The 16,468-nt window shown below is 37.5% G+C and overlaps 1 protein-coding gene across 3 annotated transcripts; it reads left to right on the top strand.

The window, feature by feature from the left end:
• The first annotated feature begins 1,104 nt into the window (after positions 1-1,104).
• LOC113116484 (uncharacterized) lies at positions 1,105-7,306 on the top strand. 3 transcript variants are annotated; one of them, XR_003294025.1, is made up of 4 exons: positions 1,105-4,571; positions 4,793-4,985; positions 5,114-5,145; positions 5,345-7,306. XR_003294025.1 is itself a non-coding variant. In XM_026284676.1 (3 exons), the coding sequence occupies exons 1-3, from the start codon at positions 4,384-4,386 to the stop codon at positions 6,170-6,172; spliced, it is 1,209 nt and encodes a 402-aa protein (XP_026140461.1). In that variant the 5' UTR covers positions 1,105-4,383; the 3' UTR covers positions 6,173-7,306. The 3 variants fall into 3 exon arrangements, 1 of the variants encoding a protein (XP_026140461.1); XR_003294024.1 differs by having other exon boundaries at positions 5,114-7,306; XM_026284676.1 differs by lacking the exon at positions 5,114-5,145.
• Positions 7,307-16,468: the final 9,162 nt, after the last annotated feature.

Raw genomic sequence — 16,468 nt, 5'->3', positions numbered from 1 at the left:
CATTTTAAGAACTTCATTTCATACATTTAAAAATTATATTCAAATTATGTTACCTCAACTCACACTCTTATCCATTCACCAGCACACATAAAAAAGTAGTATTGTTTAGCATATTCAATTTACACATCTCACTTTCAAAAAAATAAATAAATAAATAAATAAAAAAAACACATTACACAGCTAAATAAACTCTTTAATAAACCAATTAAGGAGACAATTTTTCAAGAAAATACATTATCACCAGGAAAGAAAACAACAGAATAAGAAAATGTTTCTTCATTTAAATATCAATACAAGATTTTATAATTACCAGCAACATAATTAATATTCACATAAGCCCTTAACAAGACACGTACTGATGAATCACTTAAGATTGCCGAGCACGCATGGATACAGTCTTAATTTTGCTATGAAAAAAGCAAGCATTTAAATTCTCAACTCGCAGCCTTTAACCAAGCAGACACCACAAAAGAAAGAAAAAGGTATACTTGCCAGATATGCTTTGTTATAAATTTACTTTAGCAGTATATATTTTTTTAATAGTTACAAAAAGTTGACTGACCTCAGCTTGCAGTCTTTAACCAGTGCACCACCACACATAAGAAAAAAAGAAATAAAGTAGCCTATACTTGTCCGCCATGCTTTGCTATACGTTTAACCCTTGTATATCATTTAAATTCACTACCCTTTCATTATGTTTGGGATAAAAACATCCATTCAGTTAAACTGCTGTAAAAATTTATGAGATGAATTTGTTAGATTTTTTTTTTGCACAAGTTATTCAAATCAACCTCAGTCCTTATCAAAACTAGCATTTTTACTAGCACTCTTTAATTGCCAAGTTCATAAATGACATCACGGATTAAAAAAAAAAACGATTTCTTTTTATCAGTCTTGGGCATGCCAAAAATTAACAACATTGACATTAATGCATTTAGCTTTTGTGCAGCATTAGATTTACTTTTTTCCACCCTCATTTATTGTTGGTAGCTGTTTTTGCCCCATTGACCTCCATTATAAAAATAAAAAAAATTTGATTTTTGATAGTGCGTGTATGCATGCATGTATGTGTGACAGAGAGAGACCTTTGTGCACTTACCTTGATGTATCCACAAAAAAAAAAAAAAAACAATAATGCACCCCAGCTCTCAGAACTACATGGAGTAAACAAAAAAGTAGTGTTTATGCACACTTATATAGGATGGCCTGTGTGTGAAGTGCTTGTCTTTCCTTGATGGTAAAGGGAGTTTCAAACCTTAAAATTTTATTATGAACCAAAATGCAATACCAACTTCAAAATAAGCTACAGCTTGCTGGAGTGGTCCAGCTGTATAATTTCTAAGACTTTTGTACAAAGTCAAGCCCTTTCCTTAGCCATTCCACACCATCAAATGACCTGCAGGATGGCATAAGAGTTTGAATCCACATACTTTTTTTTAATCTATACTTAACACAATCATTAAAAGGCAGTAGGTGCATAAACATTTGTTTACTCCATGTAGTTCTGAGCTGTACATTTTGATTTTCTCAAATACATCAAGGTAAGTGCACAAAGTTCTCTCTCTGTTTCGCACACACACAATATAATATGCTGTTATACCCCATATAGCTTCATTTACAAGTCAGAAACTAAGCTTTTTTTGCAAAAGCCCATCTAAAGGGTTCATGGTCCCACATAGTGATCAACTGGAGTAACAAATTTTACCTCTTCCCAACAGAGAAAACCACAAAACAAGAATGCATGATTATATGGTGTCATGGCTTTGCAATCAAAATGTCATTATAATAGAAGTCAATGGGGCAAAAACAGCCACCAATAATAAAATGGATAATTTTTTTTTCTAATGTTGCATAAAAACTAAAAGTGCATAAAAGCCAATGATGTTACTAATCTTTTACATACCCAAGACTGTAATAAAAAGTAACAAAAAAATCCAGTCACAATACTTTTATATTGAAAGTGACAATTTATGAACTTGCCACTTAAAGAGTTGAAATCTTGGATCGTTTTAAAAATGTAGTAGTTTTCATTAGGACTGAGGTTGATTGATAGATTCATGCAAAAATAAAAAATAAATAGAGACATTTTTACAGCAGTTTAATGAAGTTGATGTTTTTATCCTGAACATAACAAAAAGGTAGTGAATTTGAACAATGCACAAGGGTTAAACATTTACTTCAACAATATACTTCAAACTCTTTTTAATGGTTACAAATAGTTGCCTTACCTCAGCTTGCAGTCTTTAACCAGTGCACCACCACACATAAAAGAAAAAAATGGGTATACTTGTCAGGCATGCTTTGTTATACAGTACATTTACTTCAGCAGTATATTCTAAGTGCATTTTAATAAAGTTCAAGAAGTTTGTCATACCTCAACTTTGTCTTTTACCAGTGTACCACCACATGCAAAAAAGTGATAAGTTAAGCATTTTAGGAACTTAACATACATTTAAAAAGTACATTCAAATTATTTTTACATATACAAGAATTATAAAGGTTAAATCAACTCACACTCTTGTCAATTCACCAGCACACATAAAAAGTAGTACGGTTTAGCATATATTCAAGTTACACAACTTTTCATAGTTAATTATAAACTCTTTATTAAGCTTTATCAATTAAGAAGACCATTTTCAAGAAAATATAGTGTAGACTACTAAAACTAAATTACTTTGTTTATATAATTTGTAAACAATCTGAATCAGAATTAGTAAATTCTTGTGCATCACTTTACCAAAAAATAAAAATAAAAACCCACACAAAATCCCTAATATTAAACATAAAATTACCTTCCGATAAACTCCAGAATTGCATTACAGATCAAACAATAGACTAGCATAATAAGAAAACTATCCAATTAAAGTAAAGAGAAAACACTTCAAAGGAGTTGCCATTTTGAACACATGGTCATTGCAAACAACAAGCAAAATGAACATATTAAATATTTGAGCAAAATATCCACAATCAAAACTAAGAAGAAATAATCAATACACAGACACTTTTAAAACAAACATACCTGCTTTAGAAAAACAGATAAACCGAGCAGCACATGCTCTCTCCTTGATATACTGCCAAATTAAGACCAGGTGCAGCTTGATGAATTGGTTAGCATGTGCTCTAATGCTTCTGTGAACGTTCTCATACCTTAACCTCTCCTCTGAAGCTCGTTGAATATGCATCGATGGTTGCACATGCACCAAATAGCTCTTGTGGACTGAAGTGAATGTTGCTTTTGCTCCAGATATTGGATTTTCTGTGTGTATTGTAGCATAAATTTGTTTTTTGGTCAATCTGATCTGAATTGCTGTTCATTTTTTTTAACTTGTCCACTTCTGAACTTATTTGTTGTTTAATCTACATTCTATTTCAGCTGTATTTGCTTTTCTTGCTCTGCACTATATTACATAAACATTCTTGGTTAGCATGCAAGTTAGTGCTTGATCTGTGTTCCTTTTTATATTAAAACATATTTTCAAAATTATGGTGACTGTGTTCCATATGTTGGCAGAGTGTGATAACATGCTCTCACGGATGATGTCACAGGTTTTAATTTTTGTTTGGGGTGACATTATAATAGAACATCTGATCAACAATACAGGAATAACTATACATATTTTCAGTTGCTCATCCTGCTCTGCATTACACTTGCTACCCATATTGCTGGTTGCAGATATTTTATATTCTTTATATATTCATAGTTATTGAAAGACATTATATTTGCGGTACTGTATTGTTTTGTTACATTTGATATCATAACCCCCAACAAGTTTCACTTCACTGATGCAGATGTGTGCTTGTGTTTTCAGAAATATATTAAACCATGAAAAAAATTATATATACAAACTATTTAAAGATATTTCTTATTATAAAATATATTTTGTTTCAGAGTCAATTTCATGTTCTTAGAAAAGTTTTTCATGATTTTGCTTAATTATTATGCTAATGTTAATGAACTACTAACCAAATACTGAACAATGTACACAAAAATCATTAAGATTAAATAAGATTAAATAATAAAAAAACAGCAACATTTGTCAGTCAACATTTCGAAAATGATATATAAAAGTATACAAACAAGTTAATAATAACATATGGCATGTTGTCCATATCATGTGAACCTGTCATTATCATGTGAACACAATAAACTAACGAGCTCATTAACAATTTCCTCATTACTCAATTAAGCTGCACAATTGCAAAAAAACATTTAAATAAGCTATTTTATTTGGTTCAAACTTGACCACGTGGTGCATCAACCGTAGTGAAGTCAGCTGAAGAACAGAAAACGGTAAGAATTTGTTCTTATGTGTGTAAAATGTTTTCAGTTTCTTAAACCCTACATGTACTAATTCTATATCCTATCTTAATTTTTTTCTAGATATGGCAAGTACTTCAACTGCCAGTCTTAACCAGTCTGTTACTGGCTACATACACAATGTCACACCTCTGCGTCATGGGGTTAAAAGACAGTACTTTGAAGGAGTCTTACAACAACGCCACAAAGTATGTAAGGTTGTGGTGTTCAAGGTGGAGCTCCATTCGAAGTTTCTGAAGATTGAGAAAGACCGGTAAACTTTACTTTCACTCTTACAAATACTTGTGGGGTTTTTGTCTCTACTTCTGATACTTTGAACCTGTACAGGAGAAGGGTACTGTCTAGAATTTTACAATTGTGATATCAATGAAGACTTAAAATGACACTTTGAAGTTGAAAATGAAAACCTGTTACAACTTCTAGTCTGCAAGATCAAACTTTGTTTTTCCTAAGGTCTTTTTTGTCATGTTTTAGATGCCCGGTCCAACTCAATAATGTGGTTGTCCAGCCATCAAGGAGAGAAGATGGAATGGACATACTCTTCACCCACCAATCAAAATGGTGTTGTTTGACTTCAATTGACTACCCTTACAACCCCACCATAATGGTCACCATTCAAGACCAAACAATTAGTCAGATTCTGCAAATCGACATGGAATACCACAGAGTAAGTATTCGTGGTGGGGAGGGCGAAGAAAATAACTTCTCAATCAATTCTAAACCCTTCAAGATGTTAGTAGCTTGGTTAACAAATGCAGGTTTACTATGCTCTTTACACCTTTGCACATTCCACAGATCCAGGAACTGAATTCATAATTAAATATCAGGTAATAGTAACCGTATTAGACTGTCCCAATATCTTGTTTATGCTCCTTCAGGTAACTTTAAAAGTCAACTTGTTGTCTTCTCGAAGAGTTGGTTGACATAGTTGTAAAGTTACTGTTACTAGACTACATAGTGGGATATGAATAGTAATGAAACTAGAAGTGTCATATGACACTAATTTGTATTGTTAATGTTCTTCAGGTTAACATCACCGCAAAGCTGATCCAGAGGGAAAGCGAAGGACATGCCTTCCTTCAGGATGATGTCTTGTTAGAAAAGGCAGTCTACACCATAGCGGACACCACAGGAATAATGGAGCTCACTGTCTGGGGCGAGCAAAACCTTCAGCTGGACTCCTGGTTTTATATAACCAATGTTTCTTTACGGATGTTCCGAGGTACAAAATTCCTATCCACAACAAAAGACACAAAATTCACACCCACCACATGCACTGACCCCACATTTCCACTACAGCCCACCACATCTGAACAGGTCACTGGAAACATAATTGGCGCCAAAGTTACCATAATATACATTTGTCCACTTAAGCATAAGTTGCATAACATGGCACTTTCCTGCACAAGAGTCCTGTGTGACAAGTGCGATATATTTTACAGAACTGACGCCATTACACTACACACACACGCCAGGCTCAAAATAACCACCACAACTTCAGATGAAATAAAATCTGTTAACATCGAGAACCACGTTCTCCGAGCCACGATCCAAATTCCAAAAAACGCCACAACCGACACAATAATGGACTCTATTTTGGACCTCCCCACTATGAACATAACAATACACAACCACTACATTACCCACCTGGCATATCCAGAGAAATCTCATACAGACACCCCACAACCCAACAGTCCACTTGTGCACTTCTCCCCACCTACACAACCACCAGCTCCAAGTGAAGACCTAGCGGAACTTGACCTTTTTATGGTGGAATCTCCACTAGACACCCAGCCAAAAGTAAACCAGCCAACTCCCCCATCTCCCACTTCTATTGCTGATACCCCAAAATAAGTAATGCCTTGTTGGTTTTAAATTGAAACTTATTTTTTTTTTTTTTTTTTTTTTTACTGGAAATGTGGTGTTTTAAGTTTCAATCCTGTGTACGCTTGAGGTAGCTCTTTTTATCCTCCCTAATTTAAATTGTGAATATTGAAGATGTTGTATACATTTCCAAAAATATATTTCTGTCTTTGACTATGGGGATGTGTTATTTCTGTTAATAAAGAACCCTCACTTCAATGCTTTACTCTTGTTTGCTTTATTAAATTGCTGCAAAGTTGGTTTGTCAATACACAATGGGAGAAGTTTAATTTTGTTTAACCTTTTAATCTGTTAGTGTCTTTACTTGAGACCGAGATGAGAATTTTGTCAGACTTGTTAAAGCTACTTGTACACTATTTTGAAGTCCTTTCCAATATCTTTTAAACTTAACATGGCTGAACAAGAGGTGCATGTCCTGAAAGACTACATGCTATGCACTCTATAGTTTGACATTTTGCAAGTTTATTGCAAAAGTTAACCTATTTGAAACCCCTTTTAATTACTAAGAAATAACTACTGGAATTGAGCATGCCTATGTTTGACTTCACATTAATTGCAAACTGCATGACCATTAACCAGAAGTTATTAAATTGTGTACTGAACAAGGTCAACCTCAAATCGGTTCAGAGGCTATCTAGTCTTAAGTTTAATTTAATCGAAACCAAATTTGGTACACTCCATCTACACCATTATCTGAGGGTTCAATGGGAACAATGCCACCTATGGGTGTTGAGATACCAAAAATGCACATTTGCCTAACTCCTGAAAAGTCAGTCAGAAAATTATGATCTTGGTGCCTATGGATTCTGTGGGTTATGCCAACTCGGTCTCATTCATCATTTTCCAACATGACGTCTGTCCACAATATTGAGTTGAATAAACTTTTTTTTTTTTTTTTTTTTGCAATTACACCTTTGAAATCTGGTTCAATTTTGTAAAATTTTATATCTTAAGACCAGATTTATGATATTCACTCCCATTCCCGACATGTACCTCTTGGATGTTGACCGTGCCTGTGCTTGTTGATTTATGCTAGTTAGCTTAGCATGCTAATTAGCTAAAATGCTAACACGTTTCTATTGACTCTAATGGGTCTCCTGAGGTATCTGGTTAACTTTGAGCAACGTTAGCATTTTTTTAGCGTAGCATGCTAATCTGGCTAAAATGCTACTTCGGGCTTTTGAGTTAATTCTCACACCTTAACCTCTCTTCTGTGCCATGCAAACAGTGTGTCAACTAATGTGGCGCACTTAGCTAAGGCACTCGTCCCAAACCCGAGAGGTCGTGGGATCGAATCCGGGGTGGGTAAGGTCAATCCAATGCAAGTTCCATTTCGGCCATTTTGCTTCGGCCCGCTCGTTGCTCTGGCTACAGCCCTTCAGGGCTTGGCCCCGGTATCGCTGCTTGCAGCTATATTTAGGGCCAAGCCCAGAGGGCTGTAGCCCCTATTGTATCTGTACGTTTCTTTTTTTTTTCTCTCTTCTTCTCGCCTATGGAGTCCTTATGGCAGCCCTATGAAGGGAACATGGGAAATGATGTATAATTTGGCACACATGTTAGAGATGGACCATTATTAGTGATCTGACCAACTTTTTGCGGGTCTCTAGGCCCCAAACTCTATAGCGCCACCAGCAGTCCAAAATATGTCAACATTCAAATGTTTATAACTCGTTGAACCACTTATTTCTGTATGAAAATCAAAACTTAGTACATCTGATTTTGTCTCTTCATGGAGATTCCATTCCATACCTTACATTAAGACTCCGCCCATTACAGTAGCGGCCATTTTGAAAAGTACAGTATTCAGTCTAAACACTACTCCTCCTTCAAAATTGGTCCAATTCTTCTGAAATTTGGCTCAGATGTTCTTTGGACTGAGCCGCACAGAAATGACTGAACAGAATTTTTTGAACACTAGTTAAAAAAAAGTTATGATGCTGTGAACTTACTGAGACTGACCTAAAATCGGTTGAGATGCTGTATCTCGGCCAAACTTTGATCAATCGATACCAAACTTGGTACACTTCATCTACACCATGATCTGGGGGTCCATGCCAAATTTGGGAACAGCGCCACCTATGGGTGTTGAGATACCAAAAATGCACTTTTTTGCTTATAACTTCTGAACAGTTCATCAGAAAATTATTATCTTGATGTCTATGGATTCTTTAGATCATTCCGGATCTGTGGATGTCAATTTTGTCAAGACCACCAGGACCACCCGTCCGCCATTTTGAATTTTGTCATAAATTGCTATATCTTTTGATCTACTGTACATATCTTCACAAAAATCGATAGGCATCATCAACACATGTGCCGGAGGTACCCCGGAAGTTAGAAGACAGCGCCACCTAGTGTTCAAGAGATATAACGATTCTTGCAAAACCCCTTATAACTACTGTAAATGTTGATCGATTTTTGTTATTTTTATGTCATTTTATTCCTTTGGTTATGCCGAATCTGATGATGTCTCAATTTTCATTTTCCAATATGGCGTCTGTCCGCCATATTGAATGGAATGAAATACAGTTTTTTCGCTACTCCTCCCTGAAATCTTGTTCAATTTTGTCCAAAATTTTATCAGATGAACTTCAGACCGGGCCTGACAGAAATGACTGAACAGATTTTTGATATTCACTCCCGTTCCCGACGTGTACAGCTCCGAAGTTGACCGTGCCTGTGCTGGTTGATTTATGCTAATTAGCTTAGCATGCTAATTAGCTAAAATGCTAACACGTTTCTATTGACTCTAATGGGTCTCCTGAGCTATCTGGTTAACTTTGAGCAACGTTAGCATTTTTTAGCGTAGCATGCTAATCTGGCTAAAATGCTGCTTCGGGCTTTTGAGAGTTAATTCTCACACCTTAACCTCTCTTCTGTGCCATGCAAACAGTGTGTCAACTAATGTGGCACACTTAGCTAAGGCACTCGTCCGAACCCGAGAGGTCGTGGGATCGAATCCGGGTGGGTAATGTCGATCCGATGGAAGTTCCGTTTGGCCGTTTTGCTTCGTCCCGCTCGTTGCTCTGGCTACAGCCCTTCAGGGCTTGGCCCCGGTATCGCTGCTTGCAGCTATATTTAGGGGCCAAGCCCAGAGGGCTGTAGCCCCTATTGTATCTGTATGTTTTATTATTAGGGGCCAAGCCCAGAGGGCTGTAGCCCTATTGTATCTGTATGTTTTATTATTATTATTATTATTATTATTCTTCCTTCTTCTTTTCGTCCCATTGGGTCTATGGCAGCCCTATGAAGGGAACATGGGAAAATGATGAAATTTGGCACACTTGTAGAGATGACCATTATTAGTGATCTGACCAACTTTGGGGTCTCTAGGACCAACTCTACAGCGCCACCACCAGTTCAAAAATTCAACATTCAAACGTTAATAACTCTTGAACCACTAATTCTATGAAAATAAAACTTAGTACATCTATTTTGTCTCTTCATGGAGATTCCATTCCATACCTTACATTAAGACTCCGCCCATTACAGTAGCGGCCATTTTGAAAAGTACAGTATTCAGTCTAAACACTACTCCTCCTTCAAAATTGGTCCAATTCTTCTGAAATTTGGCTCAGATGTTCTTTGGACTGAGCCGCACAGAAATGACTGAACAGATTTTTGATTTTCGTCTTTGTTCAAAAGTTATTCAATTGTGAACTTAATGAGGTTGACCTAAAATCGGTTGAGATGCTGTATCTCGGCCAAACTTTGATCAATCGATACCAAACTTGGTACACTTCATCTACACCATTGATCTGGGGGTCCATGCCAAATTTGGGAACAGCGCCACCTATGGGTGTTGAGATACCAAAAATGCACTTTTTTGCTTATAACTTCTGAACAATTCATCAGAAAATTATTTTCTTGATGTCTATGGATTCTTTAGATCATTCCGGAATCTGTGGATGTCAATTTTGTCAAGACCACCTGGACCACCCGTCCGCCATTTTGAAATTTTGTCATAAATTGCTATATCTTTTGATCTATTGTACATATCTTCACAAAAATCGATAGGCATCATCAACAACATGTGCCTGGAGGTACCCCGGAAGTTAGAAGACAGCGCCACCTAGTGTTCAAGAGATATAACGATTCTTGCAAAACCCCTTATAACTACTGTAAATGTTGATCGATTTTTGATATTTTATGTCATTTGATTCCGTGGGTTATGCCAATCAGATGATGTCTCATTTGCCATTTTCCAATATGGCGTCTGTCCGCCATATTGAATGGATTGAAATACAGTTTTTTCGCTACTCCTCCCTGAAATCTTGTTCAATTTTGTCCAAAATTTTATCAGATGAAGTTCAGACCGGGCCTGACAGAAATGACTGAACAGATTTTTGATATTCACTCCCGTTCCCGACGTGTACAGCTCTGAAGTTGACCGTGCCTGTGCTGGTTGATTTTATGCTAATTAGCTTAGCATGCTAATTAGCTAAAATGCTAACACGTTTCTATTGACTCTAATGGGTCTCCTGAGCTATCTGGTTAACTTTTGAGCAACGTTAGCATTTTTTAGCGTAGCATGCTAATCTGGCTAAAATGCTGCTTCGGGCTTTTGAGAGTTAATTCTCACACCTTAACCTCTCTTCTGTGCCATGCAAACAGTGTGTCAACTAATGTGGCGCCACTTTGCTAAGGCACTCGTCCCGAACCCGAGAGGTCGTGGGATCGAATCCAGGGTGGGTAATGTCGATCCGATGGGAAGTTCCATTTTGGCTGTTTTGCTTCGTCCCGCTCGTTGCTCTGGCTACAGCCCTTCAGGGCTTGGCCCCGGGATTGCTGCTTGCAGCTATATTTAGGGGCCAAGCCCAGAGGGCTGTAGCCCCTATTGTATCTGTATGTTTTATTATTATTATTATTATTCTGCTTTTCGTCCCATTGGGTCTATGCAGCCCTATGAAGGAAACATGGAAAATGATGAATTTGGCACACTTCTAGAGATGGTCACCAATAGTGATCTGACCAACTTTGGGGTCTCTAGGACCAACTCTACAGCGCCACCACCAGTTCAAAAATTCAACATTCAAACGTTAATAACTCTTGAACCACTAATTCTATGAAAATTAAACTTAGTACATCTATTTTGTCTCTTCATGGAGATTCCATTCCATATCTTACATTAAGACTCCGCCCATTACAGTAGCGGCCATTTTGAAAAGTACAGTATTCAGTCTAAACACTACTCCTCCTTCAAAATTGGTCCAATTCTTCTGAAATTTGGCTCAGATGTTCTTTGGACTGAGCCGCACAGAAATGACTGAACAGATTTTTGATTTTTCGTCTTTGTTCAAAAAGTTATTCAATTGTGAACTTAATGAGGCTGACCTAAAATCGGTTGAGATGCTGTATCTCGGCCAAACTTTGATCAATCGAAACCAAACTTGGTACACTTCATCTACACCATGATCTGGGGGTCCACGCCAAATTTGGGAACAGCGCCACCTATGGGTGTTGAGATACCAAAAATGCACTTTTTTGCTTATAACTTCTGAACAATTCATCAGAAAATTATTTTCTTGATGTCTATGGATTCTTTAGATCATTCCGGATCTGTGGATGTCAATTTTGTCGAGACCACCTGGACCACCCGTCCGCCATTTTGAATTTTGTCATAAATTGCTATATCTTTTGATCTATTGTACATATCTTCACAAAAATCGATAGGCATCATCAACAACATGTGCCTGAGGTACCCCGGAAGTTAGAAGACAGCGCCACCTAGTGTTCAAGAGATATAACGATTCTTGCAAAACCCCTTATAACTACTGTAAATTTTGATCGATTTTTTGATATTTTTATGTCATTTTGATTCCGTGGGTTATGCCGAATCAGATGATGTCTCATTTGCCATTTTCCAATATGGCGTCTGTCCGCCATATTGAATGGATTGAAATACAGTTTTTTCGCTACTCCTCCCTGAAATCTTGTTCAATTTGTCCAAAATTTTATCAGATGAAGTTCAGACCGGGCCTGACAGAAATGACTGAACAGATTTTTGATATTCACTTCCCGTTCCCGACGTGTACAGCTCTGAAGTTGACCGTGCCTGTGCTTGTTGATTTATGCTAATTAGCTTAGCATGCTAATTAGCTAAAATGCTAACACGTTTCTATTGACTCTAATGGGTCTCCTGAGCTATCTGGTTAACTTTGAGCAACGAAATTATTTGGCATGTTTCTACTTGGGCGATAGCATGCTATATCTGGCTAGAAAATTGCTTGTTAACTACTTAATTGCTAGGGCTACTTCTTCAAAATTTTTCTCACACCTTAACTCTGAACTTCTGCTGCCATGCAAACAGTGTGTCAACTCGCCCACTATGTCTGAGTGGCACACTTAGCTAATGGCACCGTTTCTCGAACCCGAGAGGTCGTGGGATCGAAATCGGGGTGGGTAACGTAAACGATCCGATGGAAGTTCCGTTTGGTGGCCGGTTTCTGATCTTGTCCTCGGGTCATGCCAATCTAGGGATGTAAATTTTGCCAGGATGACTAAACTACCTTAAAATGCTAGGCAACTTTCTTTAGTGACCTCATTCTCACACCTTAACCTCTCTTCTGTGCCATGCAAACTGTGTGTCAACTAATGTGGCGCACTTCGCTAAGGCACCGGTCCCAAACCCGACAGGTCGTGGGGTCGAATCTGGGGTGGGTAACGTCGATCCGATGTAAGTTCCGTTTTGGCCGTTTTGCTTCGTCCCGCTCGTTGCTCTGGCTACAGCCCTTCAGGGCTTGGCCCCGGTATCGCTGCTTGCAGCTATATTAGCGATTGTTTTTGGTAGAATTTTCGAGCAAAAACAATCGATCACTATGCAAGCCCTATGAAGGGAACATGGGAAAATGATGAAATTTGGCACACTTCTAGAGATGGTCACCAATAGTGATCTGACCAATTTTGGGATCTATAGGACCAACTCTACAGCGCCACCACCAGTTCAAAAATTCAATTTTGAAACTTTAATAACTCCTGAACCGTTTATTCTAGCCAGATCAAACTTAGTACACATGATTTCCCTCTTCATGGAGATTACACTCTATACCTTACATTAAGACTCCACCCATTACAGTAATTGCTATTAAGCTAATTAAGTGTTTCCGTTTAAACGCTACTCCTCCTTCAAAAGTGGTTTGATTTTTCTGAAATTTGCCACAGACGATCTTCGGACCGAGCCGCACAGAAATGACTGAACAGATTTTTGATTTTCATCTTTGTTCAAAAGTTATTAAATTGTGAACATAACAAGGTCGACCCAAAATCGGTTCAGAGGCTGTATCTCGGCCAAACATTGATCAATCGAAACCAAACTTGATACACTTCATCAACACCATGATCTGAGGGTTCATGCCGAATTCGGGTACAGCGCCACCTATGGGTCATGAGATAGCATAAATGCACATTTTTCCTTATAACTTTTGAACACCTTCTTCTATCAACATAAAACTTAGTACACCTGATTCCTCTCTTCACGCTGATCGCATTGAATAGTGTACATTAAAATTCCTGCCATTACAGTGAAGGCCATTAAGAAAAGTACAGTATTCCGTTTTTTCGCTACTCCTCCTTCAAATGTGGCCCAATTCTTCTCAAAATTTCCTCATACGATCTTTGGACCGAGCCGCACAGAAATGACTGAACAGAATTGTTCGACCTACTGGTCAAAAAAAGAGTTATGATGCTCTGAAGTTAATAGTGTTGAATCGAAATTGTATGAGAGGCTATATCTCGGCCGTACTTTGATCAATCGCCACAAAACTTGCTACACTTCATCAACACTATGAACTGAGAATACATCCCAAAGTTGGGAACAGCGCCACCTATGGGTCGTGAGATACCAAAAATTCACCTTTCTGCTTATAACTTTTGAACAATTAGTTGGAAAATCATGATCTTGGTGTCTGTCTATTCCTCGGATCATGCCGAATCCATGGATGTAAATTTTGCCAGGATTGACTAAACTAACTGCCTGACATTAAGAATTGTGTCCTAAGTTTCTATATCTTTTCAACCCATGGAAAGATTTCTACTATAATCGGTAGGGATTATTAAAACCATGTTCTGGACATATCTGAGAAGTCTGAATTACAATTTACTCAACTTTCCATATTATGCTGCTTAAATTGCTAAGCAACTTTCTTCAGTGACCTCATTCTCACACCTTAACCTCTCTTCTGTGCCATGCGAACTGTGTGTCAACTAATGTGGCGCACTTAGCTAAGGCACTGGTCCCGAACCCGAGAGGTCGTGGGATCGAATCCGGGGTGGGTAACGTCGATCCGATGGAAGTTCCGTTTTGGCCGTTTTGCTTCGTCCCGCTCGTTGCTCTGGCTACAGCCCTTCAGGGCTTGGCCCCGGTATCGCTGCTTGCAGCTATATTTGTAGTTATTTTTAGAAAAACTACATAAAGCTGATTATCTGAATGTTCTGGGGGGGAAAAAAGACCTATTTGCATGTTGGTGCACCTTTAATGCATACCTGACATTGTGATGCTCAATATGAAGCATGTTATGCCACAAATTAGTCATTTTTAGCATTTTATTTTGTGCAGTCCATTTTTCAAAAGCATTAAATTTTAGTCGTTTTTATTATTAGCAATGCATACTGAAAAAGGGAATAAAGTAAATAGAGTGGATAAAAGAATGGTGAGTGAAGATGAACAGCAAAAGAACATGTGAAATGCATTCAAGAGGACCAGCATTTCAGGACCAGTGCCAGAGTTGGAAATGAGAGAAGTCAGAGAGGGAAAAAGAAAAAAATGGGGGCGGAGGAGATGACTGGCCTCATTTAACCTCAGTCTTTATGTAATACAGTGATGGTGACTCACTCTGGTAGAATTTCAGCTTTTTTTCTCTTTTTGTCACAGTTGCTCGGTGAAAGTTAATGCTTAACTTTTTAACTTTTATACAATTTGTTGTGCATTTAGGATACCAAAATTTGACAATTCTGTAATCTTTTACTCATCACAGTTGAAACATTCTTTAAAATCTTCTGCAAAAGAAAGGTATATATATATATATGGCTTCAAATGTGTGAGAAACTTTATCACACATGCACACCTACATGTGTGTGCACTCTCTAGAAAAAAAGTTAAAAAGCTGTCACCACAGGGGCACCCTTACAAAAGGTACAAATATCTACAATTTTAGAAACTGATATTTACATTTAAGGTACTAATACGCACCCTTTTGCGGCCAATAAGGTACAAATGTGTACTTTGTAAAGGAGTATTTCCACAGTATCAGATTTTGAATGTAAAATAGCAACTTTTATGCAGCAGCAGTGAGAAGACAAACAAGAACTCATGATTAAATCACATGGACTCTGTGGCCAGTTTCCTTGTGAGTCACCATACAAAAACATCTATGAGTAAGTGGGACCTCCCTGGCGCCATTTTGTCCACGAGGGTTGGTTAGAATCAGCTTCAGGCCCTCCGTGAAGTGGGTGGATGAGAACATGAGAGGACAGGACAGGACATGGCGGAAATACTTGTTTGTAGAGGTTTGGAAGTTGGTCTTGCGCAGATATGCTTGTTTTAGTTTAAAACGCATGGCACAAACATCTTGACTCTGATTAGCCACAGTTAAACTGAGCCTCTTATTCTACTGTGTTGACATAGCCAGAACACAAACACTGTGGCATGCAACATGAATTTCCCTCCGCTTCCCATTGCCAATGTTAAATAACGGACAGCTACATGTGTCACTAATGAGAACTTTAAGAAAATTTTGAAAAACATAACAGATAGTATATCATAGATAGTATATCATATCTAAAGCTGTCTGTTGTAATAAGGGAGATCAGGTTTTTGCAAAGCGAAGTTGACAAACAGATTATTTTTCATATAAGGGAGATTAGGTTGGGTCAAGTTGTCATATGTGTTTTTAATGTAAAAAAAGTTTATGCAATTTATTAATTACACTATTTTTGGTAAAAAAAAAAAGAAGAAGAAGATAATTTAGTATGCTAGCTACATCTTTCATGTTTCCTAATTGTTTTGTTTTTTTTAACTTCTAATGGGCAGATTAATGACAGTGTGAAAACATGCCCCGCTATTGGTCAACATGTGTTTAATGAACAAATTTCTTCCGTAATAGCTTTCTTCCTAAACAAAAATCCAAACTATGATGAAAAGAATAGAGAATCTACTGTCCAAACAGCTGCCAATGGAAGCACTACGCTAAATGACTTCTTTCATCACAAGTTAATTAGAGAGAGCCTGTTTGTGTGACTAAGAGTGTAATCTGAAACATTTCTAATATA

This window comes from Carassius auratus, chromosome 16 (assembly GCF_003368295.1).
Source record: "Carassius auratus strain Wakin chromosome 16, ASM336829v1, whole genome shotgun sequence".
In the NCBI taxonomy this organism is placed as follows: domain Eukaryota; kingdom Metazoa; phylum Chordata; class Actinopteri; order Cypriniformes; family Cyprinidae; genus Carassius; species Carassius auratus.
Note: the sequence above shows the minus strand (reverse complement) of the source record. Positions and strands in the feature narration are given on the sequence as shown.

Coding starts and splice junctions, on each gene's coding strand:
- LOC113116484 (XM_026284676.1), top strand. CDS start 4,384: ATGGCAAGTACTTCAACTGCCAGTCTTAACCAGTCTGTTACTGGCTAC. Junction 4,572..4,792: donor CTGAAGATTGAGAAAGACCG/GTAAACTTTACT, acceptor GTCATGTTTTAG/ATGCCCGGTCCAACTCAATA. Junction 4,986..5,344: donor TCGACATGGAATACCACAGA/GTAAGTATTCGT, acceptor AATGTTCTTCAG/GTTAACATCACCGCAAAGCT.